General features: G+C 37.8%; 1 protein-coding gene across 10 annotated transcripts in view; it reads left to right on the top strand.

The window, feature by feature from the left end:
* The window catches only part of VPS13B (vacuolar protein sorting 13 homolog B), a 478,347-nt gene that overhangs the window by 418,353 nt on the left and 32,177 nt on the right, over positions 1-27,817 (top strand). For all 10 annotated transcript variants that reach the window (XM_083824116.1, XM_083824118.1, XM_083824115.1 and 7 more), the window contains 12 exons: positions 337-518; positions 2,278-2,627; positions 8,874-9,035; positions 18,312-18,467; positions 19,807-20,070; positions 20,218-20,301; positions 20,469-20,644; positions 21,148-21,318; positions 22,898-23,099; positions 23,782-23,970; positions 24,373-24,519; positions 25,622-25,905. In XM_083824116.1, the coding sequence (XP_083680242.1) occupies positions 337-518; positions 2,278-2,627; positions 8,874-9,035; positions 18,312-18,467; positions 19,807-20,070; positions 20,218-20,301; positions 20,469-20,644; positions 21,148-21,318; positions 22,898-23,099; positions 23,782-23,970; positions 24,373-24,519; positions 25,622-25,905 (2,367 nt within the window). The remainder of the gene's footprint in view (positions 1-336; positions 519-2,277; positions 2,628-8,873; positions 9,036-18,311; positions 18,468-19,806; positions 20,071-20,217; positions 20,302-20,468; positions 20,645-21,147; positions 21,319-22,897; positions 23,100-23,781; positions 23,971-24,372; positions 24,520-25,621; positions 25,906-27,817) is intronic.

Here is a 27,817-nt window from a genome sequence, read left to right as displayed (position 1 = left end):
GATCATTTTCATATGTATTTTGTTTAGCTATTTCAATTATTAAATATAATTGATATCTTTAATTTTTATTTTTTGTAAATATGCTTTTTTTCTGTGATTCGGGTGTTTCAGTCAGTAAATTGAACATTCGCTCTGATACAAAAATTGTTGGATTGCAATCTTGTCTGAGATGTTGTGCTTAAGGAAAAATATATACATTGACATTAGTAGTTAAATGTGAAACAAAGTGGTGACATTGGGTGTCTGAAAACCAACACAGCACATGCTCAATTCCTACTGTAAAGTGATAAAATCCTGCAACTGCTGAACCACCGCTTTGTTCTCTGCCTTCCACAGCTCAGAAAGTGAATCTGGCTCACAAAGCGCATGCGATCAGCTTGTAACTCCTACAGCATTAGCAGCTTGTACCAGGGTTGACTCCTGCTTTACTCCTTGGTTTGTGCCGTCACTCAGTGTGTTGGTCCAATTTACTTATTTGGAAGTCCACCTCTGCCATCACCTTGATCAACTAGGCACAGGTATGTACTCCTTCATGTAGAATAATAAAAGCAAGTTGTTCATATGTACTGCTTCATCATCATTTTGCTCTCTGTGTTCCCCATTTCCTCTTTCAAACAGCCGCTCTTGCAATAAATTATCACCAACAGCCACCAGTGGTACAGACTTAAGGGTAAAACTCATGACTTCCATTCTCTGCACGGAAAAAGTAAATGCTGTAAGCAGTGCAGCTAGCTGATCAGCTCCCTTCCTCCCTCAGGCGTGGGTAACTGTAGAAGCAGTCCAGTTTTCCTAGTCTGATTAGTGGCAGCAGGTGCCACTTCATTTCTGAGCCATCTTAGTGGATGAATTTGATCTTCTAAATTTTCCAGCATATTATCAGTACTATTAAAATATTTGAAGATTTTGCAACCCGCTTAGTAAGAGTTCCTTGGAAGAGCTCTGAGAACTGCAGATTTAACTGTTATTTCAATTATGATCACTTTTGGAGCTACATCTGGTTTTGTTCAGTACTCTCTGTCACTGCATTAATGACAAATACATTCCAAGAGATCTTTAGATTATTGTCTGATTTTCAAATGCCAGGGATGCTTCCCTTGGAAGATGAGCAAATATCTTCGATAAATTTGACAGGAGCAGCTTTTTTACTCTTTTTCAAGAGTAATTTTGGTGGGGTTTTTTTGCAAATATTATAATATATTCATCATCAAATCATACCAAGTCTGACACTCAACATCTAGCAAGCAATTATTTGCCTGTCATCTACCTCTATCTGCACATAATCTTCTTCACTAGTGCATTCAAATTCCAGATGTGTGATCTTGAAAATCACATACACTGGAAAAAGCAAAAAAACAGATTAAAGTCAAACACAGGTGGGTTTTTTTTCAACAACGACTGAGTTTATGCTGATGCTGCTATTGTTCTTGATATAGCACCTAAAAATCTTAAGATTTGGGGTTCTGCTCTACTATGTTATACATAAAGGGAGCACAAAGCTTATTGCATCCATTACACTTTTGCAGAATAATAGGGCTTGATCCTGGAAAGTGGTCAGTTTTTTGGTTCCAAACTTGTAGAGCACTTGAGCATATGCTAATTTTAAGCATGTGAGCTGTTCCAGCAATATAAATAATAGCATCAGTGGAAATACTTGCATACCTAATGTTAAACAAGCAGCATACATGCTCTGCACTGTCTGCTGCCGCAGTGCTGCACTTGCAGGACTGAGACTTCAGTGAATATGACAAAATCTTTTTGATGATATATTTCTCATGCTTTAGTCTCAGTAATAATACTTATTAGTATTACAGGGTAATATGGCATATCTCTACGTTTGTGGTCTTGGGTACTCTGTAGATGCAGCAAAGACATTTTTCTTTGTGGAGCTTATTAACCTGATCAATCACAATTTCAGCAAATATTATATTGCTGATTTCTATTGCATTTATAATGAGCTATATGTGGAACTTCATATACATCTACTGTAGCAAAAGCTCCCACAAAAATACGGTCTCTGCTCCAAATGGTTGACAATCTGAAGTATTGTATGGTTTGTAGGTAAAACAGTTTGGTTGTCTCTGTTGTTGGTCTCTTTACCATGAAATGAATTTAGTTTGCAGTTACTTTTTAATTTCAGATTTCAGAAATGTCTACACTCTTATGAATTTTATTCGTTTAAATCACATGTACAAGCAGTTAAAAATAATTTGCAAAAACATGCATGATGTGGCAATAGTGATGTTCTAGTCTAACCTTGTTTGTTCTTTTACTTTTCAGCACCACCAAAGTTTCTTCAGCCATTTTTATCTGATAAGAGCATGCCATCTGAACTAGAATACATGATAATTTCCTTTGATGAGCCTCATGTTTATCTTCGTCAGTGGAGAGATGAGTCAATGTTCCAGGAGATCCAGTTTTCATCTCAAGCTGACTGTAAACTTCTGGAGTGCCGAAACGTGACAATGCAGAGTGTTGTGAAGCCTTTCAAAATCTGGGGGCAGACAGCCATTTCCAGCAGCACAGTAGGAAGGCTATTTGACTGCACAATAATGGTGGACCCCATTTTGATCAACTTTGGCCAATATGCAATTCATTCTCTCAATACAGCAATTCAAGCTTGGCAGCAGGTATGCTGATCTAATAGTGAGAAAAAATAAATTTTGTAGCTATTTTGTTTAATTTAGTAGCAAATTAGGATGATTCTGAACTGAATTCATTTAAAGAATTCCAAGATATAAAAATTTATACTAAAAGTGTTCCATGATAGCAGTGAAAATTAGGAGACAATGACTCCTTTTATATATAAAGGTAAATGTAGGCTGAACAGCTTGAGTTTCAGGGAAATTACATGGATTTGTATCAGACTAATCAGAATCTTGGTCTTGAAATGCACAATATTCTGTTAATTTATGAAAAGGTGAATGATGCATGATATGTAAGCACAGCTCACTCTAAGCGGTAGAGCGTATTGTTTCCAGTTACTATTTCTATCCTTATTTGAAGTTCAACACTAGTTTCACATTACATGCTGTACAAGCAGCATTAATGGCTGAAGCCGGTCCCAGCATAAAGAACCTTGCTTCTGCAATGACCCCTTGAAGGCCTGTAATTCCCTTATTCCACTATAGCCTTGAAATCAAATCATTCTCTTCATCTGCCTGAAGACCTATGTGGAGCCTGGGAATTAATTACCTATCATGGCACTACAATAACAAAGCCCCCAAAAAAGGATAAAACATCTGTTTTATATCAAAAAAAAATCTTTTTTAAGGGCATTCCATGGTTTTCTTGTTGCAAAAGGACATTCATAAAACAAGATCTAGTGTGATTTAAATCTTTACAGCTGGCTCAGATATCAATGTGAACAAAAATCTTTGTAGCTCCAATTTCTGTTTTTTGTCATATTTTGAACAATGCTTTTAATAAAAAACAAACATAGAAAGTATATGAGAGTCCCTGGTAGGCTGTTTAAACCCCAAATATTTCTGACTTAGAACTAGTCTCTCATCTAAGACATGTGTGGCAACTACTGCAAAATGGCCTTCAGAAAGGTCAGTTTCCTCTTAGGATGGGAAAAAAGGTCTCTCAGACATAGTTATACATATAAATAAAATATGGTGCATAAATATTTAAATGTTTTAAACCACATCACAGTGTGAATGACTGACTGACTACTCTGTGCCTTGAAGGAATATTCAGAGTTGAAAAAACGGAATTGTATATTTGATTAAGTAGAGCCATATGTCGCCTAGTATATTGCTGACAGGTACATTCTATGAATAGTTGGTACTGATTTATACATGGATTTGGCAATGTTAACATGAGCCACAGGAGGATATACTTCTGTAATTGTTGCTGTAATTTTCTCGTTTCCTCTCATGTCAAGGGTACTTGCCACCATGTTCTGATGTGGTGGGTACCTAGCCCTGAGTATTTGAGATTAAAAACTTGCACCGCTTTGAAATTAGGGAACAGTTAACACAGAAGTGTGTTCAAAATGGCTTATTAAATTAATTGTTACAAAGATGTTTTGTATGTGGCTTTACCTCCAGATTGGTGGAGAAGAGAGCACTGCACGGGGAAGGAATGAATTTCGCAATGATAAGCATAGTTTGATGTTTGCTGTTCACACAAAAAAAAACAATATAGATGCTGCCAACTAGAAACATGAATTTAATAAGCAGGAAAGGTTATTTGAATTCTCCACATACTTTTTACTGGATTAATATCTGAAACAAGTGATGCTGTAGTCAGTGGACGAACAGATGAAGCATGAAACAATTTGGCCTTGCACCTTTAGGTCAGGAGTTCAAGATTAACAGAAGCCTCTGTCAGTGTCTTAGTTTCCTAGATATGTACTGATTTTTCTGTTAGGTAATGCTTACCATTTTGAAAGTAGATTAAGCCTAAAAAACACCAGGCATACGACTTGCTTTTACTTCTAAGTCACATGCTGAAAATCTGAGAGGATTAGCACTTTTTAAAAACTGTTTGCCCTTTTGGCATATTTCACTGTCTAATCTGAAATCCCTGCTTAAATACAAGCAATAACAGGCTAATGAATGTCTAAAAACAAAGCTAAAGTAACAGTTTTAATAATCAAGTAGCTAGGCAGGGAAAATCGAGATCGTTATTAATTGATTTTAGTATTTAATAACGTACGGCGTATCAAGCAAGATATAAAATGTGTGTATCCTGTGAATATACAACGTGGGGTTTGTTTGTTTGTTTGTTTTTTGTTCACTCCCTTTATTTGGGTACTTAATCCTTCACAGATTGTTTCATAGCGTTAGTGCTTTGTGATATGTAGAGACACAGGGTCAGCTGAGAAAACAGCTCCCCAGGTATGGCATGAAGTGAGTATTCCTGAGGAGAAACTATTCCTCTGTGGTGTCCCACTGTAAATGTTTTCCTAGACCCCTCAGAAGTTATAAAAGCTCCTGTTTTAAACCTGCTTTAAACCATTAGAGCTTCTTTTCCTCGAGGTCTGCATGGTCCTTAACCTTTCTGTTAGCAGTTGCATAAGTTTTCTTAATGAGCCGGGATCAGTCAAAAGGACATCAATGATCACAGCAGTTTCCCTGTCTTTCTACCCCAAGCACAAAGAACAAAGGAAAACGGTACAGAAAGCTTGCGTGTTGCTTCAGTTTAAGTTTCTAGCTGATAACGTCTGGGTGCTCCCATGAGAATGAAGTTACAACAAAGCTTAATCAGAAGAAAAATGTTCTTTTCTCTTGGAGGAACTTGGAGGGAGATAAGAAATTGCTGAAGACTTTGTCTGAAAAACATTAATAAGTACTGGAGAGAGAAAGAGTGTGTGTGTGCATGTGCTTGCACAGGTCTTCGGTAGCTTGTGAAGCACGCAGAAAATAACTTTGTGCACATAAAGGGGCCTATGCTTTTATGGTTTGTTTCCAGATCCAGAAACGCTTTGAAATAGCTGTGAGCTGAGATGTGAGCAGAAAGTCCTGAGACAGGCAAAGCCTGGTGACTAGTATCATGTGGGGTGTTTTTCCCCTCTCTGAATAGAATTCACAAAATATTTGAAAGCCCAATAAATGAGAGACACTTTCCAGGCCTCTCAGAGAGAAAAGAACAGCTGAAAAATGATCTAAAGAGGGGCAGGAAATTGTCCCCCAGGAACTGACCCTAATCTGTATCTGATTCAGGCTGTTGATCTTGTGCTGATTCTTTTGATTTGCAGTTTTAATTCAGAGAAGGATTTTTTTCCTAATCCAGACTTAGGTGTTTTCAACTGCTGGAGTCATCATTCAGCCCTTCAGCATCACTGCCACACAAATGGCTCAGTTCTGTTTGTTTTTATTATGTCTGGTTTCTTTACACTCACTTTTATCAATCAGTCCTCTTTCTGATTGTATTTTTTTGTCATTTTTTGGTTTTGTTTTGTCCCTTTCTGTGTATTGTAGAAGCTTCTGCTGTCAAACTTCAGCAGTACCTTTGGAATGCGTTTCCCTTTAATGGGTGCATCAGGGACTGAAAAGCATGGGTGCTATTCCACCAGAGGAAAATCTCCCTCATTTACTGCAAGGAGAATGAGAGTTTTCCCTAGAACCCTACCTGCACAGTCCATTGCTGTTGTACTGAGCTAAAGAATGCCCAATTTCCTTGATAATCCTTTAGTCATCTGTTATTATCAACACTTGAGGCATCAGTAGCTATCTGTTAAGCCTAGCAGCACAGAACAACTTCCTATTACGCAAATCTTGATGGTTTCTTGGTTAAAACTTTGGGACTGTTACAAAATCAAATAATAATGTAATTAAAATATCTCTCTGGCTTAAGTTTGAGAAGTGTTGCTGTTAAAAGCAATGGATTCTAGTAGCATAACGTTTAAGAGTAGTGGTGGCAGTCATTCCTCAGCACCAAAATGGATGCAAATCTATTAATAATCCCTTGTGTGACCATATTCCCCCAGTACAATTTAGGAGTTCTGTACATGCCAAAAAGTCAAGACAGAAAACTGAAGCTTGCTAGATTCCCTTTTCAATTCAGAAAATGCAAGAACCAATAGTCAAGTAAAAGAAGGAAGTTCATCCTCTTATTTTGTTTTTCTTTCTCAGACTTTCTGTGCGTAATCAGCAAGACAAACCTATTGGAGTAAAACAATTTTCTTAAATTCCCCTGGGTTGTATCTAGGTTTGACTATAACAACATGTTGAGCTCTATGGATACCAAATCCTCCCTTTTAAAAAGAACATTTTGCAAAGCTGTAACAGGGAAATATATGTATTTGTGGTAGACTTATGGGTATGTGGGTATGGCAGCTTGACAGTAAAAAGTCATAGATCCACCACTAGAAAATGCCAAAATAAACTGTGCACTCTGAAGTGGCACTGTAAATGTCAGCCTTTAGCATACCCAGATCTGCTACTACATGGGATACAGACGTGCTCTGTAATGAGTTTTACTGCTTTGAAAAAGTGAGATTTTGATTATGCCAGGCTAACTGTTGTTTCACAAAAGATACCTGGTCTTACACATAAGAATTCATGAGATTTGGAGAGAAGCTTTAATCTAAATATTCCCATGCTTCGATACTTTAAAAGTGATTTTTTTTTTTTGCACAAAAGCTCACAGTGAACCATTTTGACATATGGTCTCAAAGGGAATCACAACCTGTCCATAGACGTGCACCTTAGGTTCTTCTGAAGTTAGTAACAGCAGTGAGTGTGCATTCAAGGATGTTAAATTGGTCATACTTTGCACCATTCCCTTTTCAGAAAATCTGTTCAACGTGTATCACCCAGCAATGTGCTATGAGCAATGTACCAAACTGTTTTTCATGGATAACTATGGATCCATAGGGAACTATCAGGAAGTATTTTTTTCTCTCTTTTTTGATCTCTGAATATCTGCAGGCTTCCACCCACATGGTTATCAAAGAACTAGAGGCTCATATGATCACAAACAGAGGAGGTGCTACCTTCATTATGTCTTTTTAAAAGGTCCACCGAGAGAGCAAGGAGGGGAAATAGAATCTGATCTCAAAGACCATGGAGGTCCCTTAAGTTAGAGAAAACGTCATGGGAATGAAGGATGAGAAAAGAGCAGCTGGGCTATATTGTGGGAAGAAGGGAACCGACCAATAATTAAGCATTGTCAAAAGTATGTGATAGGTCAAAAACAGGTAACGAAAAACACAAGAAGATGATTTTATTTTTTTTATGTTACACCCATTAAATTGCACGAATGCTGTCCAAATAGTGTTTTCTTGTAGTTGCTTTTAAGTGGACAGTGCCAGACCATTAGTGACAAGGACAGAAATTCTCAGGTTGGAAATTAGGATAAATTTCTTCTCAGGTTAGAAACTAGGAGTAGCTTCTCAGAAAGAACAGTCAGGCATTGGGACGGGTTGCCCAGGGAGGTGGTGGAGTCACCGTCACTGGGGGTGTTCAAGGAAAGGTTGGACGTGGTGCTTAGGGACATGGTTTAATGGGTGACATTGGTGGTAGGGGGATGGTTGGACCAGGTGGTCTTGGAGGGCTTTTCCAACCTTGGTGAGTCTATGATACTAGATGAGGGACAATCTTCAAATCAAATTGTCGGTCACACTTTGACCTCTCCTGTATAGGGGATTATAATTTGGGCCTTCAGGGATGGAAGACCTGTAGCTCTGGTAATTTTTATGACTATCATACAGTCTCACTGTGTCAACAGAATGAAAAGTATCCAAATGAAAAGTGGAGAGAGAAATGTAAGAATGCTCTAGACAGGATAAAGAGTATTGTGAAATCTAAAATTCAAAACCTGTGATACTCTTTGATGCTTTCATATTGGATGATCAAATTACAAGATGTATCTTCAAACTAGCCTTGTGGATCTGTGAAAATACTCTCCCCACATGTCCATTTATTTATTTATTTATTTTTAAGTGTTGCAGTATCTGGAGAGAGTCTTCTCCTGACCTACAGCAACATTTCAAACTAAAGGCTGTAGCTGGGGAAGGGGCACTGCAGCCTGTTGGCCTGAGAAATCAGTTGTCAAGCCTGGAGAATCCTCTCCATGTTTCTCTGATCAGCCTGTGGTGTCCCTCCTGCCCTATGTGCCATGTCATTTCCCATTGAGGTTAATTTTTTTGAAGTCTTTTTCATCAGTTAGGAAATCTATTTTTTATTTTAGTTTTAAATGTTTAAGGTTTGCATTGCAGAAAAATAAAGGAATATACGTTCTTAGTTATATTTTGTCAAACCAAACACTAGTTTTTGCTGAGAGTAGAATACTATGAGACCAAGGCTAATGGCAAGAGATCTTAAAGCATTTCTGTGTTGTAACAGTCGCCACTGGGCAGACAGCTGCCAAACGTCTTGCAATTAATCTGATGCTTATTGGCTTTCATATTCTTTTCCTTTCAGAACCAATGCCCTGAGGCAGAGGAGTTGGTCTTCAGCCATTTTGTGATCTGTAATGACACACAGGAGACACTGCGGTTTGGCCAGGTGGATACTGATGAAAATATTTTGCTGGCTAGTCTCCACAGTCACCAGTACAGCTGGCGCTCTCACAAGTCCCCACAGGTATGTCAGAAACAGCCCTTCAAATGCAGCAACTGCTAGAACTGACCGGTGGCTTTATGCATTGATTTTCTGTACGGTGTCAACTATCTGCAATGCTCCAGTTCCTTCAGGAGCCACATGCTGTGGCTACATCAGAAAGAAAAGGTAAACAAAGAGTGAGGAAAGCCAGAAGTGTTTAGAAGTTACTCAAGGGTGGATCTGCATGTGCACAACCGCTTTCTGTAAAACTGAGCGTTTGTAGAAACTGAAGCTTCTGAAAAAAAGCAAAAGAAGATTGCTTGCCAGGTTTTTATAACTAAGTGATCAGTGTCTGTTTTCTGTGATGTACATTAGAGATTTGGGGAATTTTTTTAATGAATTGTTTTTACCAGAAGCATCTGTTCACTGAAATTGTTTGCAGAATAGGGTCAAACTGGACAAATCTCCCAACTCACCATGTGCTTGCATTAGAAAAGAACGGAAATCGTCAGAAACATCCCATTTATATAGTTTAAGTAATGCAGTTTCTCTGTGTGTTTTTTTTTTTTTTTTTTGTTCTTTTAGGGATAAACACTGAAACCAAAATAAAATAATGTAAAATTGTCAACATTTCAATTAAACCAGGTTTTTGGTTTTCTTGAGCAGTGTTGAAAAGTGGGCTTTTCTTTCTGATTCAGGATAAGGCAGGATTTAAAATTTAAAAGAAGGTATTTATGGGGCAGCAAAAACATTTCTTCTCTCCTTTTAGTATACACCCAGCTTCTGCTGAGTGATACACTGGAGGCCTATGCTACCCTCCTTGCTGAGCAGCAGTCCTGCGCTGGAGAGTTACTGACATTTTTACAGAACCTGGGAGAAGTGTAGTGGCTCTGGTTTCCTAGCTCCTGTAGAGCCTTGGAAAATACCAGCGTTAGGACATCAAAAAGAAGGTGAAGTTTGGATGGTCACTCTCAACAGGAGTTGTGCCCACTTCCACTACCGCCAAGTTTCACTGGGAAACAGAGATGACAAACTCACTGTGGTTCTTGTTCATATGTCAGTGGTTATGCAAAACTACCAAACTGTACATGAATGCTGTAATCTCTGCAGAGCAAATTCAGCCAGAGTAAACACTTGCAGTTGACACTGAAGTCAAAGCATAAATTGAGAGGAGGGAAGGTTAATAAAGGACCATCTCAATGCCACCAACAGAGGAGCTGTTATAAACTTTGTGTGCTGGTGTAGTAGTGCACAGAGGGAGGCCTTTGGAGACTTGCAGAGACACTGGAGTTACAATACGTCTCTTGTCACATTTTCAAAAACGGCATGTTTTCTCATGCAAGCAAAGTGCTTGTGACTGCCCAGCCCATGGTCAAGCAAACCAAATGGGTAACCATGTGCAGTGTAGTGGGCATGTGTCAAATGGTGAGACAGGATCCTCACTCATCAGCTGACAGTACTCACTTGCATTTGGGTTACAAATGGCATCACTTCATTCAGTCATGTGAAGGAGAAAGAACAACAGGGCTTGTATTAGCAAGTCAGCAAAATGTGACCCATCTTTCATAACCAATTATCACTTGTAGCAGTCACCCAAAAAAAATCATTTAAACCTTTTAATAAATACATGGAAAAAGAAAGAAATGCTCAAAACAGAACTAAGTAAGGCTTTCCACATCCATTTTCTGGTGTTCTGTATAAGATTACCCAGGCTGGGAGAATCCTCTTTTTGACCATCATTCTCGATCATTCTGCTGGTAGCATAGTTCTAATTATGGTGGATTTCTAGTAGTGATGTACTTCCAATAATTGGAAAGCTTTGAAAATGAGGATTATCCCTAGGAAAGTGAAAAGTGGAAGAGTTGAATTATAGCATTTTCCTGATACTTTCTGTCACTTGCAGCCAAGCTGCTGAAGACCACCAGCACAGCATATTGCATTAGCCATCTAACACCTGCAGAACTTAAAACATTGATCTTTAACTTGTCCTTTCTGGCACAGACTTGAGCTGTGCAAAATATTCAGTTTCATGGCTCCTATGTAAGTTTCAGATTAAACGAAAAATTTGAAATGCAGGATGGAAGGTGAAAAATTCCAGAAGAAAACCAAATCACAGATTAGGGAGTGGATGAAGTGACAGTAAGAAGTTCAGATTCATTTTTCAGATATTCATTCTTCAGCTGAAACTTGGTGATGTCAAAGGGTTTCCCCGGTCTGTTTTGCTCTGATCAGATTCAGATTCACTGAAGAACTGGGCTGATAAACAGTCACGAGTGTCATGTTGGATTCCCATATCCCAGGAGATGGCGAAGCTAACAGCCTACTCCTCCTGACTTAACCACACTGCTGGCCAGCAGTCTCCTCTTGTAGGGGGGCTATGCCTCACTTATCCCAGCCCTTGGAATAATTTCAAGAGTATTCTGCTCCTTTAATATTTTTCAACAACCATTTCTTGCTGGGAAACTTAGAGACTAAAAAACAGCTCTGAGATAATTTCCCTGAAAATATATGGAAGCGTAAGCTTTCCTCACACTGTGAGATAGAAGCAAATTTTCTTTACAAAGGTCACAGGATCTTGGCATGCATCTATAAGCTTTGTTCATTTGGTTAATGTTAAATACGAATTGCTGTAAATATAGCATGCTTCAGAAAGGCAGTTCATCTAAACAGCGCAATCCTTTGTCATTTTTGATCATATGAAACGAGTTTGTTTAAAGGTTATTACAAATGTTGTCATGCGCAGATTTTTTAATGATTAATACAAATCCTTGAAACAAAAACAGCTACTCAATTAAGACATCAGGTTGTACCTATTATGCTGTGGCACTTTTCTAATTGTTTCCATACAAAACTATCTAGCAGTTTATTATCCAAAGGTCAGAATAATGCCCAAGCATGGACAAACCCTACAAGTGTCATATTCATGGAATGCTAGATGACTTCATAGTTATGAAATTATTTCATTTCTCATGATAATTCCCGACTTGCCAAGTTAGTGAATTTTAAGAACTCTGAGAGCAGATTGTAAGATAAATGTGAAATAATCCATACTTCTGGAGTCAGGGACTTCCCTCCAGGCATTAGTTCATACTTGACTTACTTGACTTACACTTGGGGATAAAATGAGTTAGGACAAGGTCTTAGATACCACATTCTCTTACTGGGAAAGAAAACCAACTTGCACAACTTCGGCTGGCTCATGTTTCTTGTTACACAGGCACTAAGAGGCAGCGGTTGCCATGAAATACTTTATTTAACCTCTGCAAAATGTTTTTTTAGTATGGCAAGGCAGTTCAGTTAAATGAAAATAAATAGTTTTTAAAGGATTGTATTTCTTTTACATTCACATCAATAAAATTCTCCATTTTTCTTTTGCTAATTAAGCAGAGTGAGAGATGCAGTAACTGGCTATTTGAATAATTTAACAAAACTAAATATATTACCTAAAATCCATTATTTTTGTAATAGCAGGTAGTTTTGTAATGATTTATTTGTATTTAGATTTCTTTTAATATTAGTGAAGTTACAATAGGCTATAATTAAAAATTATTAAACTTTTTAAAGTTAAGAAAACAGATACAGCACAGCGAGGATTTGGATATATCAGTTATTGGTGGTGTCCCTCCAGTTGTTTGGCTTAGGTTGAAACTCCTTCCTTCCTTTGTTTTTTTTCCAGCCTGGATCTTCTATGTTTCAGGGAATCTAACATTTCCCTTTTAACTTTCACTCTGATTCCTGCAAGTCTCACTAGTTTGGCTAATATTTCAGTAATAAGTCTGAGGTCCAGTGCTATTTCTCCTGCTCTGTTCCATCCCCCATGTTTTCCTCAGATTTCATGAGTTTTTGACCTTCCTTAGGGATAAGACACCCCCAGTATATACTCCTTTTCAGAGCTGGGGTAAGTCCAAAACTGATGATATTTGAAGCTTTAAGCAATTCCAGCAAAAGTTGCCAGACCTCGTGAGTTCTCTTTGCAGATTTTAATGAAAGTTAGAGGTCTGTTAGATATCATTAAAAAGGAAGAGAAGCTACATCACTCCTGTGTTGTACAGACAACACTGGCTCCTACATTATTATTGGATCCAGTCTGTGCTCCTTATCTTGATCTTCCAGTTGCTTTGTGGGATGGGCCCCAGTTATGTCAAAAGTCATGTTTGTCTCCAAGACAGCTGCATTTTTTAGGAGAACTGGAGCATATGATACATAGGGTGAAATTCTGAAGTTAGAAGAGATCAGATCTTCCTAGCAATATACTCAGGGTTAAGGAATTCTGTCTTGCAAGACAGTAGGCAGTCCGAGGGTCCCACCAGGGATCACAGCAAACGTGAAAACCAGCTATTCATATGAGAGTCCTCCAAATGTATTCTGCAGAGATTGCTTGCTTGCAAATAAACAGCAAAAATCTTCTGTAGCACACTAGTTCAGTTTTCCCCACACTCAGACAGGATCTAAATCTGTGATATTTCTTTTAATGCAAACCATAATGTTGCATGGGGGAAGTCTGCATTTAAAGTAGCAGCTCCCACACCTTTCTCCAGAGTCTACTGGCAGCAGCCCATTTTCACTTTGCTCTATTCTACCCACTGCAGGTGCAGTGGGTAAAAATCAGTTTGTATTTTGGTTTGAGCAATGACTTCAGTGAGAATGTGACCAAGTTATTGTTTATAAACCACATACGCAAAGTAGGTATGTATTCCTGAAACAACTCTGTGTCACTTGACTTGCTAGTTATGTAGAATTTGAGAGAAAAGCTCTGTTGTTTGCTTTGCTATTCTTCTGAATGTACACTTATACATTCTTGAAAAGTTATTAGGAGTGGTCATTACATTAATAATATGTTCATTAGAACAGTATAATCCATTTAAAGTTATTCTCCTCTTGTTTCAAATAGCGTGCCTGCAAAGCTCGACTTCTGCTAGAATTTTATAAACATTGTTAACAGCAGTTGTAGATTTGGAAATAGCTTTAAGAACCTCATCCTCTTTCTCCTATGAAAAAAAAATTAAGCCAAATTTTAATTTATGTTGCATATCCACCAGGAAAATAATTCATTGTTACTTATTTCCAAATGGCTATTATTCCAGGTATTGGGTTATATCCTGTTAAGTGTAAGGTGATATACAGTACTCTATGGGTTCAGACTTAGAAGCTGTGACTTATACATCAGTTATTATTGTTTTTTTTTTTCCTGTTTTATTGTTTAAGGATGTTACAGATGCTCTGCACAACCTTTTGTACTTCGTATAATCCTCCCCAGGTTATTTGCAGAACATTGGGCGTGGGGAGGTTGGAAGTTTTTATTTTATTTTGCACTATTCCAGTAGTGAGAAATGTGTTGTTGCTTTCCTCAGGGGATCTACATTCAAAATCAATGGTTAGACTGTATTACTTTCTAAATGATATCTGGGGAAGGTAAAGATTCATATTGTCCATGAGACACATGAATCTTCAAAATTTGGTTGCCATACTTTAACCAAAAGTCTGTTCCATGGTATTTAGAGTTAGTTTGTACCTGCGAGGTTCAGGCCTGCTGTGCAGGTTGTTGAGACTCACAGGAGCCCCCAAAGGTCATAATTTATCTGCTGAGTGTGACATGCTTCTACTGGCCAAGACAGGGATGATGAACATTGCTTTCTCCCATCCTCTGTTCAATCCTTTTGTCTTACAAGGGGTGATGGCATAGAAATGATCAGGTCTCCCAGGTGCCATGAGGAAATCAAGCCAAAATGAAATGCAGCCTTTGGTGATTGCTACAGTTGACAATATGCAGAATGAACATTTCATTCACTGCTTTCCCAAATGCTAATTGCTAAAAACACAGCCAAAAATAAAGATCATCCTCTTTTAATTTTTCAGTTAAAAACTGCTTTAGCTTCAAGTCTTACAATTCACTTCCCATCTCCAGGTCTCCATTTTCCTCCGTGCTGCTGCATCATCCCAGCTTTTATTTTACTGTCGCATATCTCTGAAAATAATCATCTGCTTCCATGCACTAACCAGCTCCTCACCTGATTCCTTCAAGTCCCTCAGAGTTTACAGCAATCTCTCATATTCTTCCCAAAAGGCATTTACTACTTTCACCTGGAAAACAGATAAAATTTAACTAAAGTGAACCTAAGTTAACTTCAGTGGCTCTACAAGCAAAATAGAAATCAAATTTGTGTCACTAAGCATTTTGAGGGCACAAGCTTAGAATTACTTATACAGCTGGGAAATGCTGCCTTTTCTGGACAGACTCCATTCTTAGTCTCATTTTTAATCCCCCATTTTAGTCTCCATGCCTTGTCATATGACACTTCGCTTTATTTACTCAGATCATATCCTTCACCCACACATCTAGCTGAAAACCTAAGCAAATTTTGAGGAGTGCATGGAAACATTCTGCAAGGAACTGTGATAAAAATGCAGCTTTTCTAAGCGTTCCCGCCAGTAGGAACAACTTCATCTTAGTCTACCTCCCTGAAGGCAATTCCTTTCCCTTTCAAAACAGAGATCCATAATGGCTCAGAGTTAAAAATCCCACAAACATCGAGTCCAAACAAAAAGCTCTGCATTATCTGTTATGTTTCCCCAACAGAAAATGCAGAAATCAAATTGTTACACAAATGAATACATATCATTAGACATAACAAACTGTGTTAAATTTTCTCTAAACTATAAATTGCCATTTGTCTCTGGATTATATTTGTTAGAATGTTTTTGAAGTTCATTTAATATTTTGTACCTTTTTGCTATGACTTCTTTTTTCTCCTAATCTATACCATACTCAGCTTTATTAGTTAAACTTTTAAGTAGTTCCTGAGAAATACTCAGTGTTTACTTAAAACTTGATAAATGAAAGGGGTTATATGGCAATTGCCTTGAATCTGTAGTATTAGGTCAGCTTTATAACATTAGAGGTCTGTCTTGTTGAGTATCTAACACCATCTAATATGACATCTGTTAACATAATGTTCACACCTGATTACTTAATTTTCTAAAATTACTTCAATTTTTGTTTCCTGCCATATATCTCTATATCACTTAGTGTCATTTGCTAATCACTTCTAGCCACGCTGTGCAGGAATCTCACATTCATGTAACTGGTTCACCAGGAGATCCCTTTGTGTTTTCATGTAATGCAGTTTCTTGGCTCACAAGGAAACTTGCAATACCCAATTTTTATATTACTATGTCATTAATACAAATATATTAGATATATTTAAAATAATTTATGAAGGTTGTTCCCTGTTGGATGTAGCAGTTATCACTATACAAATAGTATGTTTAGGAAATAAGAATTTCCAATATATGGTAATATCTCATTTTTATTTTTGTTCCTGAACTATGAAGTTAAATGCACAATAATTATTGTGCTGCAAAGAAAATTAGTAAGGCAGCATTTGTAAGTTAATAACTACACAGTGAAAGCTGACAGCATGTTTCTTGGGAATGTTCAGCTCATGAGGAAAGCTGTTTATACAGGGTGGGAGACATCCTAATCTTGGAGCTACATGCAATTACTAATCATCAGTTATGGCATTCATGTGACATCTATCTTTGGAGCACACCACATTTTTTGTGCCTTCTTAGTACCTTTTCTCATTACTTGGCTGTCATTTCCAGCTACCAGTCTCTCCAAAGCAAACAGTTTTCTTGTTTCTCTTAGTTTTCATATGTGATGAGATTTATTCCCAGCTGCCTCTGTAAGAAACTGAACTGATTCCAGCCACTGCAGTTGGATTTTTTTTTGCTTTGTTTTTCCTTTTCTGTAACTAATACTCAAGTATCAAAGCGATGTGTTTGTTTATGAGTTTGAGTGTCCTAGTGCATAGTTCCCTCAACATATTCTTGAATATAAAGTGCCCACGCATGTACATACCCAAACAAATGCCCATGCACCCACTGGCACATACTAGCCTTTGTGCTTCCAGCATAAAACTAATTTGAATCTGAATGCAACAGTCATCACTCTAGCAAATTCAAAAGCCACCCACTGAATGGATGTTTTTGTTCTGTGAGTAACTTGTGCTGAGGATACCACAAATTGCAAACAGGCTACTGAGTTGTAATATCTTTGAAAGTTGTCGCTGTCGTTGTTTCTCAAAACAATGAAAAGAAACCAACTTGCAGACGTTCACGAAGTCCAACTGGCCAGATCTATGGCCAGTGGTATCTCTCTTTGGAAACAAATCATGGGAGAACATAATATTTACAAGTTTCATTTTTTGCTAGTGTAAATAACCAAACTTTGGGCCTGATCCTGTTCCCAATTACTTAGATTAATTAATGACATATGTCCAAAATCAGACTGAAATTCAACCCTCAAGAAAGAATTCCCACAAGGCCTTTATATAACTGTTTTAAAGGACTTAAGTGATGCTTAGACTCTGTGCTGGCCCTCTGCAAAGAATAAATTTTACCCAGAATGCATATTGCTTTGATCCCTTATATATAACTCACATTCTTAAGCTAGCACAGCCACAAAAGATCTATACAGAGCTAAATAGCCAGATCTTCAGCTGGCGTAAATTTATGTAACTTCATTGACCTACATGGAACAGTACCAATTTTCACTACTCTGGCTTAAAGAATCTCCATGGGATAGAGGTAAGTGCGTATGGTGGGTAAGTGGATGAAAGGCTCTTCAAATGATGAAAGACTATATTGCTCTGGAAGTGATTTAAGTTAAACTGGAAAAAAAAAGCCACTCCTTTTCCGGAATAAATCACACAGGGAGTATAATTATGCAGTTAAATTTCTTCTCATGCAGTCAAGCTTAAACGTGCCACCACATTTGTATAAGAAATGAAATGTTTCCCATCTCTCAGCAATATACGACATTCTTAAACATTTAACACATGGATGAGCTCCACATATATACATACAAATAGATTTGCATCCTTCTTCTGAAGTGAAGGGTACTCGCAATTTTCTCTGTTATCCTGAAGGCCAAAAATATGACCTGCTCTCCAAATCACCTTGCTGGTAATAAAGAGGGTAGATTTCTAGAACAATTTCAAGGGCAGTAAAGAAAGTATCTTATTTCCTGTTGCGCTCTAGTCTACGTAACATTTTTGAACAGTTGTGTACTGGATTTTTTCCATCCATAAACAGAATTTAAACAGGTAATTTATAGGAATGCATGATGCAGAGCCATCTTACGGTATTGTTCATTCTTCTGTTTGTATCTGAAATCACAGAATAAGTGAATCATTCAGAGAATTGGTGTGCTTAGCATTGCTGAGTTTTAAAAACAAGAATATTTCCCTATCATGGGAATTTCTATCCTACTGCAAGGGTGCTTGTGTATTGAAGTAGTAATTGTTTTCTTTCCAGCTGTTACACATCTGTATCGAAGGCTGGGGAAACTGGCGGTGGTCTGAGCCATTCAGTGTGGACAATACAGGGACCTTTATTCGTACTATTCAGTACAAGGGCCGAACGGCATCACTTATTATCAAGGTTCAGCAGCTCAGTGGAGTACAAAAACAAGTAAGTATTTGATCCTGCTTGGAAAAAATAACTTAATCTGAGTGACTTAAACCATTGTTTATTCATGAATAAGTTGCCTTATTATTCCTTTCCTAGTGGGACCTGCAAAAAAGTAAGTATAACAGTATTCTGGTCTCATTAAAGGAGTTTTTACAACTCTTCTGTAAGAATTCACTATGGTGTGGATCTTAACATATAAAAGCTGTTATCACCACATATTTTACATGCATGTTTCCATAAACCTGCCTTAGCATGGTTACTAAATTCTGACAGTGGTAACTTCCACAGTTTCGTGGATGTGTTAAGCTCTTGGGCAGAAGATCTTTAGTTAGTTAAGAAACTGTTCTTGTTTTATTCTGGGGTGTAATTCTGGTCTTTTTATTGTTAAAAGAGAAAGGAGTAAGGACCAAGTTAACATTTGAAAATTTAACTTTTCACATAAAATCTTTGTATAGAGATCTGTAATAACACAGCAGTCATTCTGCCTGCATTGGCAGGAGCCAAAACATGGGGTGGACATAACATGTTCAGCTCATGGATATGGCGGAGTGCCTCATGTTGTGCAAAGAAATATAGCTGATCAGGCAAGGACAATTCCTGGCTTTGCTGAAAGCCCTGCTGAGACTTTCCTTGTTAGGTTGTAGCTATGGTGCATAGCCTCATTAGTGAAAAGCAAATGAAGGTGGTTGTAGTAGGGATATACATAGAATACTGTTTCTTGGTACACATTAGAAAAAGTCAGATATATGTTTTATGAGAAATAATTCATGTACTATAGACAACAACATCTCGTGAGTCTATATGGTCATTTTCTAGGTGGATGCACTTAAATACGGAAATATAGCACAGCCATTTATCGGAATTATAAGCTTTGAAACAGCAAACATATTGAAAGGTCTGGATCTGTGAATTGTGATGAGAATATGAGGTGTCAGTGGAAACCTTACTTCTGAAGTACATCATTGTGTCTACTCAAAAAGGGTGTAGTATTCAGAGACCATCAGAGTATTCTTAAAATCAAAACCAGAATTATGTCAGCCATGGGCTGCATTCAGTGGGAATGAAAGTGGCTATGTTGCAAGTGTCTTTCAAACCCAGATATTGCTTTAGCAGCACTTCAAGATTCTTAATGCCTAGGTTTCTGTGAAATTGCATGTACATTTGGCCAATAAAAATAACATTTTACCATTCACCGCCTTCAGCAGTGCTTGGGAAAATCTAACAAAATCAAAATGCTAAAATAGATTATTCTTGTACAGGTTTTCACTCTATAATTCAATTTTGACCTTTCCTATTTGCAATTGTTTATATATGACCTGCATATTTTTGTGTGTTTTAGATCCTAATCTGCGGAAGACAGACAGTCTGTAGTTACCTTTCAGAAAGTATTGAACTGAAGGTGGTTCAGCATTACATTAGTCAGGATGGACAGGCAGTCGTAAAAGAACACACCAACTGCCTTGCAGCCAAGCAGAAGTTGCCTTCTTATGTCCTAGAAGACAATGAGCTCACAGAGCTGAGTGTGAAGGCTACAGGAGATGAAGACTGGTCCCGAGATGTATGTCTAAGCTCTAAACATACAGAACACAGCACTGTCATTCAGGTATGTCTAGTAATAGATATTTAGAATATAATATTAAAAATGTCTGTGAGAACTGGGAACTTTACAAAGTTCTGTTTGAAATGATGAAATGTTCAGTATTACCAGCTTGAAATAATTTTGGCGTAATGCTGATCTATCTGCATACAGGTACCATCCTCAAAGAGTTCAATTACGTATGTGTGGTGCACAATTTTGACTTTAGAGCCCAACTCTCATGTGCAACAACGAATAGTAAGTACATGTAATGCCTCTGAAATCTAAACGTTTACACCTTACATGCCATATAATAAATTAAGGGCAGAATGACCCACTGTAAAGATTTCTTAATAGCTTGTTTCAACAGTTATAATCCTGAAATAAAATTACCATGAAATTGGTATATATTTTTCTTTTTGTAGATTGTTTTCAGCCCTCTTTTCATTGTAAGGAGCCATCTTCCAGATCCTATTATCATACATTTAGAAAAAAGAAGTCTGGGATTGAATGAAACACAGGTGGTTCCAGGGAAAGGACAAGAGAAAGCACTGCAAAATATAGAACCTGATCTTACTCACCACCTGACATTTCAAGCCAGGTATAATATTCACTTTCTTTTAAAATGGTTCATTTGTATAGAAAATAAGAAATCAATTACACTTTCACTTCTGGTGCAATATTTCAAAGAGTACAGTGTATGCAGAGGAGGTGTAACAGAACTACCAAATGTGGTCTGAAATTGTATGATAGAAAAATTAAATTTAATATCACTATCCTAAGTATGTTGGCATTTGTTTGCTTAAACCATGCATGTTTTTGTGTTTTGAAAAGTAAATTCCTAATTTCTCTTGAACTGTTCTTTGAGAATATTTTTCAGTTCCTAGGGTCTCAGACACAAAAGGTCATTACAGTATCATAACAAATTCATGCATGTCAGTAGATGCTCAGTAACTTATTAAACATCATAGCTTGATTCATCCACAGTTACCTTGAGAATGTTTCTGTTGCAGAATATGCTTGGAAAGCTTCATTAAAGAAAATGTTTGTGCTACCAGTACTTGATCTTGTTCTGTAAGTGATTGAAGCTGTTTTCAATGACAGGGAGGAAGATGATCCATCAGAGTGTGCAGTCCCTATCTCAACCACACTTATTAAACAGATAGAAACTAAATCCCATCCAGGTGGCAATGTCAACCAGATCCTCTCCGAGTTTTATGGCACTGCTAATCCTCGCCAGCCTGTATGGCCATATAACAGGAAGGATTCAGACAGGTAATTCTTTGCTAAACCTTCTTCATTGTTGTTGCATTGCTTTTTCACATAAAAATGGTCTTTTAAAAGATACAACTGTTAGTTGAAATAAAGCATCTAGGAAGCTGACTAACACTTTGCCATCCATATCATTAAGCACAAAGGTATCGCTTACTGCTAAATAACTCCCTCAATCACAGATTGTTGGAGGCTGGGAGAATGTACTGGCAGAGCATATATGCCAGCTGTCTTTTCACAGAGTTTTGTAGACATCTGTTACTGACCAATGTCAGTCATTGCTGTAGGGATAGTAGGCTGGATGGATCTTTGATCTGACCCATTTCTATCTAGATTACTCTCTTCATCTGCATGAAACTGATTGATACCTGTTTTTACTATAAAACTTTGTTAATGAAATTTCAAGTAAACGACCTAATAGTGCAACTCAATAACTAGTGTTTTGAGTCTTGAGCAAGGATAAACTCTATGCATCTGAACAACTTTCCTTACTTAAGGAAAGGATTGTCAAGACCCTTAATGAACCTTGCATGCACTCACATTAATAGGTCAACCTATGTCCTTTGCAGAGTTAGGTCAACTGTGAATACGTTGTAGCTTAAATTGGATTCCTTGTTAATTAAAATTTATCTCAGTAATCTCAGATTTGTTGTGTATGGTCTGGTAAAGCTATATATACTAATGAGAGTTGTTGACACCATGTATGTTTTGTTTTTCACTCTATACTGTAAGTTTTGTAAAAGCTCAAGCTTAATGCATTTTATTTTCCATCAGATTATTCCAAATGTATTTTTAAGCAACAGTATTTTCTGAACTAGCTATAGTTTTGATCATAAATTTGCAAAATTTATTGTCATGCTTCCAGTTTTCTGTAGCCACCCCACCACCCCCAAAAAAGCAACCCAGAAATACTATTTATAACATTTTCTTTGTTACCAAGAGCTTTTCATGGTGCATGTTTGCATAGCCAACTTTGTGAAATCAAGTTCAAGAAGACTATATGGGATCAACATTGAATATGTTTTCAGTAATTATATGATTCCAGTATGTAAGCTGCAGAATTGGTTGCAGGCAGGAAAAACTTTAGGTTAGCCTAGGGGCTACCCTTGATTACACTGAGAAGATTGCATCAGTCCAAGGATTAAAGAAATGAAACTATATTTTTGTGAATACAACTTTTTTTTTACTGCAGCTGTAGAGGCTGTGTATTCGGCAGCTGTGTTTCAGCACAGAAACAGGGGAGAAGGAGTTTCGCAAAGAAAAATTGAAATTTGATTTTATGACTATGGAAGTCACAGGTTTCATTCTGGAGGACAGCAATAATTCTATTTCTAAGGCATTTCTTTAATTGATCAAATTTAGGCTGAGCTTGTGCAGTTTAAAATATGTCTTTATAGCCTACAAGCAGTTAGCTCTGTCTGAAACCATCTCAGTATGTTCCAGAATGATAAGAGGAGACTGTTTTTCTGTTTCAAAAAAGGTAAAGCCTCGCAAGTTATGAAAATGATTGCATGTCATTTGTAATCTTGAATTTGTACTTTATTCCTTGACTTTATCATTTCATTTATTTGTTTTTGAACAGCAACGAACAACTCTCCCAATGGGACAGTCCAATGCGGGTAAAGCTGTCAGTGTGGAAACCATGTGTTAAAACTCTGCTGATAGAACTCCTACCCTGGGCTTTGCTAATCAATCAGTCCAAGTGGGACCTCTGGCTGTTTGAAGGAGAAAAGATAGTGCTTCAAGTACCTACTGGGAAAGTAATTATACCCCCCAACTTTGAGGTAACTCCCATTCAAGTTAAGAGGCGTAGTTCTGCTTAATATTCTGGTTCTGAACATGCTTATTAATCCAGATGATTCCCACCTTCCAGTCACTATGTCTGTTACTTGTATGATCGGAAGTAGAAATAACAATAGAAATTTGCTATGCTGACTAAGTAAGAGTGGGTCACAATGGCATACTTGATAGCAGTGGGTGAATCTTGATAGCAAGATAGGGTGAATTACAAATGGGGACGGTTCTTTAGGATGCCTGACATCTTGAAATTAGAGTTTTGTCTAATAGATCTTCTCACATACCTTAGCTTCATCATGCATGTGGTTTTTTTATTACAACCCTAGTATTGTTTATTTTTGAAGGGATTAAAATAATTTAACAGAACAATTTGTCAATTCCAAGTTGGACAATTTGATACTTCCTGTTTATTTTGCTGTCCTTCTTTTTCCCCATGAATGTGTGTTAATAAACAAAAGGTCTGCCTATTAACACATCTCAGTGTAGCCTAAAGTCTTGATTCCACTGTCTGGATCACATTGTGGTTTCATCTATCCTTGTACAGTGTAGAAAGAATCAGAGGGAGAAAGGCAGGAAATGAGACTGGCCGCATACTGGAAACTATATTTAACTGTAGTAGAAATGTATTGAATTATCAACAAGTGATAACTGGTCATTTTTCACTTACAGGAAGCTTTTCAGCTTGGAATATACTGGGCAAATACTAATACTGTGCACAAATCAGTCGCAATCAAACTGGTCCATAATGTGACCTCCCCGAAATGGAAGGATGCTGAGAATGGGGAAATGGTAACACTGGATGAAGAAGGTTTTGTTGAAGCTGAAATAAAACTTGGTGCTTTTCCAGGTCATCAAAAGGTTAGGAGAAAATCATATAGCTTTAATAAAAAATCATACAGCAGATGAAAACAATCAAATGTATGTAGCGTAAAAACTCTTCCCTGATTATGTTAATACATGTAAAACATAACAAGAATATAAACAGTGTATGAAGTATAATTTAAAGCATTAGATAGTCAGAAACATTCTGTTCAGCTCATCAAGAAACAAGACTTCCTGGAAAAAGAATTAATGATTTCTCAATCTTGTTTGAAAAATATTGACAGATGCAATTTCAGAAGTATGTGATATGGCTTCAGTTAAAATGTACATGAATGTAGAAAGGACTTCCAGAGTTAAAAATGGCAGTTCTGTCAGTGTATTTCAGTGTTTCATGCTTTTATGTGTGATCTCATCATCTTCATTATTGTTACCTTACAGTTATGTCAATTCTGCGTTTCTTCTATGGTTCAACAAGGTATACAAATTCTACAGATAGAAGATAAGACAACAATAATCAATGATACATCATATCAAATCTATTATAGGCCACAGCTTTGTATTTCGAAACCATACTCAGGAGAAGAGGTAAAGTAAATACTGTTTTTGTTTGTCATGTGCTTTACAGGGGCATTTATATTTAACTGCATATATCAGAACTTGAACAGAAATCATTAGACATAATAGTGGTAGTTTATGGTATATCGTTTCAGTTTAAAATACAGAATCCTAGGCAAATTCAAGTGCAGTAATTAACTGTGATCAAAATCTGTGCAAAGCAGGAGATTCTTGCACGTTGCAGAATTAGTTCTGCCTGTTCTCCATCTGTTCAAACACTAATGGCCATTTCTGTAAAATAGGCAGCATAATCCGTAGTAGCTGTTGAAATTTTTCTGAGAATTTTTACTGAGTTTGCGTGTAAAAGAGGTATATTGGCCTGGCAGGCTGAAAAGTTTTTGTTATCCTTTTGGGAAGATTCCAGTTATCTGAACAAAGCTGCAGAACTAGAGACGTGCCCAAAGTTTATGTATTTCAGTGAACTGCATCAAATTGTGAATATCAGTTTTCTAATAATCTCACAGTATATTTAAGAACTAGCTTACAGGAACCAAAATGTATGCATGGTCAATATATTTTAATCAACCATTTATATATATTTATTGAAGATTACATTTATTGTAAAATATGTGGAAAAAAATTCTCAGAGTCAAAGTTGCTAAAGGATTTGGCAGATATACATATTTTTAAAGTTCCCTATTTCTGTATTGTTTTACTTCTGCATTAGTTTTCTTTACATCAGTATCTAAATTTGTGCATTGTGCATTTTGTGGTAGTCTTATGGGGAATTTAAGGGGAATTGGAAGAATGCTGAGGCTAAAATCCATTACTAGTTTTATATCTATCAATGGATTTTCTTCTCACGGTTATTTTACAGTGATGTAACTGTTGCTTTTGGTAGAGTTATTTTGTGCAACTGAGAGTGGGCTGTAGATAACTGTGCTCAGTTAACTGCTTAAGTATAACTGAAGACAGATTTTGGCCAAATATCTTTTAATGCATTAGACTCAGTGCAACTTATAGTAAGTTGTGGCCAATTGGCTACCTAAAACTGTTCTGTGCAATATCAGCATGTATAAAAGTCCCGTTACGAGCCAGCACGTCCCCGTACTACCATCTTTTTTCTTTCCAGGAATTTCACTCACCAGACAGCACTGTGTTCAGTGTCAGTCCGGCTGGGGCACCACCCACTGAAGCACTGACTTCTGTGCCGTGCTGGGACCTGATGTCGGACGCCAGTCCGTTAACTTCAGGGACACCTCCTACTCAAAAACGCATGCTTCTGAGTTTCAGTCCAGGTGGCTGTGCTGGCAGTTCTGAGTTCTGGAGCCTACCAGCTGTGATTAAACAGGAGTTTCCAAGACAGAGCGTGGCAGTGCCCATAGGGGTTCGTAGTGAAAGTGGATTTTGTACCAGGTACAGTTTGCTGAACATAGACGCTGAACAGTCACGAATAGTGAACTTTCCTTGTTGTTATAAAGCCTCAGCTAATAACAAATCATAAGAGATTAACTCAAAAGTCAGATTAACACATGCCTCCCATATGTAAAGGCAAGTCTTACTTTAATTTAAGAATTGTTATCTTTTGATGGTTTTGCTGTTTTTATTATAAATGGTTTAATGTTTTGGTCATGTACAAGTTGTATGATTTTTATGATGTATGGGCTGCTATTTATCTATGCATACAAAGTAAGAGAATGGAAAGTTTATGTTCAAGATTATGGTCTTTTCTATTTTTTTGTAACAATTTAAAACGTGAGGGACAATGTGTAGTAATACAATACAAAAATGTAGTTTTTGATTATAGAAGGTAAAAATACATTTTAGTAAGCATAATAAGAGAAAAACAGGAAAAGTGATACAGGGGAGAAACTATTTTAAGACTATAACAGGGAGAGATTTCCAAGTTTTAAAGCTTGAAATATTTAAATATGCATTCTGCTTCCAAACAAATGCATCCAGTTAGTTAAAAATAAAAGTCCTATTACGTATCAGACCATAGAATCATAGCATAGAATGGATTGGGTTGGAAGGGACCTTAATGCCCATCTAATTCCTACCCCGCTGCCGTGGGCAGGGATGCCACCCACTAGATCAGGTTGCCCAGGGCCCCTTCAACTTGTCCTTGAACACTTCCAGGGATGGGGCATCCATCCCTGGTTGGACCTTCCAACCTTCTATGGGCAACCTGTTCCAGTGCCTCACCACCCTCTGAGTGAAGAATTTCCTCCTAACATCTCATCTAAATCTCCCCTCTTTTAGTTTAAACTATCCCCCCTTGTCCTTTCAGTATCTGGCCATGTAAAAAGTCACTCTGCATCTTTTTTATAAGCCCCGTTTAAGTACTGAAGGGCTGCAGTGAGATTTCCCCAGAGCCTTCTCTTCTCCAGGCTGAACATCCCGAGCTCTCTCAGCATGTCTTCACAGGAGAGGTGCTTCAGCCTCAGAGCATCTTTGTGGCCCTCCTCTGGATCCACTGTAACAGACCAACATCTTTCTTGTGCTGGGGGTCCCAGACCTGCATGCAGCACTCCAAATGGGGCTTCACGAGGGCAGAGTAGAGGGGGACAATCTCCTCCCTCGACCTGATGGCCACTCCTCTGTTCATGCAGCCCTGGGTACAGTGGGCCTTCTGGGCTGCAAGCATTCACTTCTGATTCATGTCAAGCTTTTTGTCCACTGTAACGCAGAATCCTTCTCCACAGGGCTGCTCTCATTGAGTTCTTCTCCCAGCCTGTATTCCTGTCTGGGTTTGCCCTGACCCAGATGCAGCACCTTGCACTTGGCCTTGTTGAAGCTTGTTAGGTTCATGTGGGCCCACTTCTCAAGTTCGTTCAGGTCCCTTTGGATGGCATCCCTTCCTTCTGTTGTATCGACTGCACCACTCAGCTTGGTATTGTCTGCAAACTTGCTGAGGGTGCACTCAATCCCACTGTCTCTGTCATTGATGAAGATATGAAACGGCACTAGTCCCAAAATGGACCCCTGAGGGATGTCATTTGTCACCAGCCTCCACCTGGACAAAAAGCCATTGGCAACAACTGTCTGGCTGCAGCCATCCAGTTAATTCCTTATCTACCCTTCAAATCCATGTCTCTCCAATTTAGAGATAAGAATGTTGTGTGGGACTGTGTCAAAGGCCATACAGAAGTCCAGGTGGATGACATCGGTTGGTCTTCCCTTGTTGACTGATGCACCAGATTGGTCAGCCACAATTTGCCCTTGGTGAACCTTGATCACATCCTTGTCTTACCTTGACATTACTTCCAGGAGGATCTGTTCCATGATCTTCCCAGGCACAGACGTGAGGCTCCCCACTCTGTAGTTC

The sequence above is a fragment of the Anser anser genome (genome assembly GCF_964211835.1).
Source record: "Anser anser genome assembly, chromosome: 2".
In the NCBI taxonomy this organism is placed as follows: Eukaryota; Metazoa; Chordata; class Aves; order Anseriformes; family Anatidae; genus Anser; species Anser anser.
Note: the sequence above shows the minus strand (reverse complement) of the source record. Positions and strands in the feature narration are given on the sequence as shown.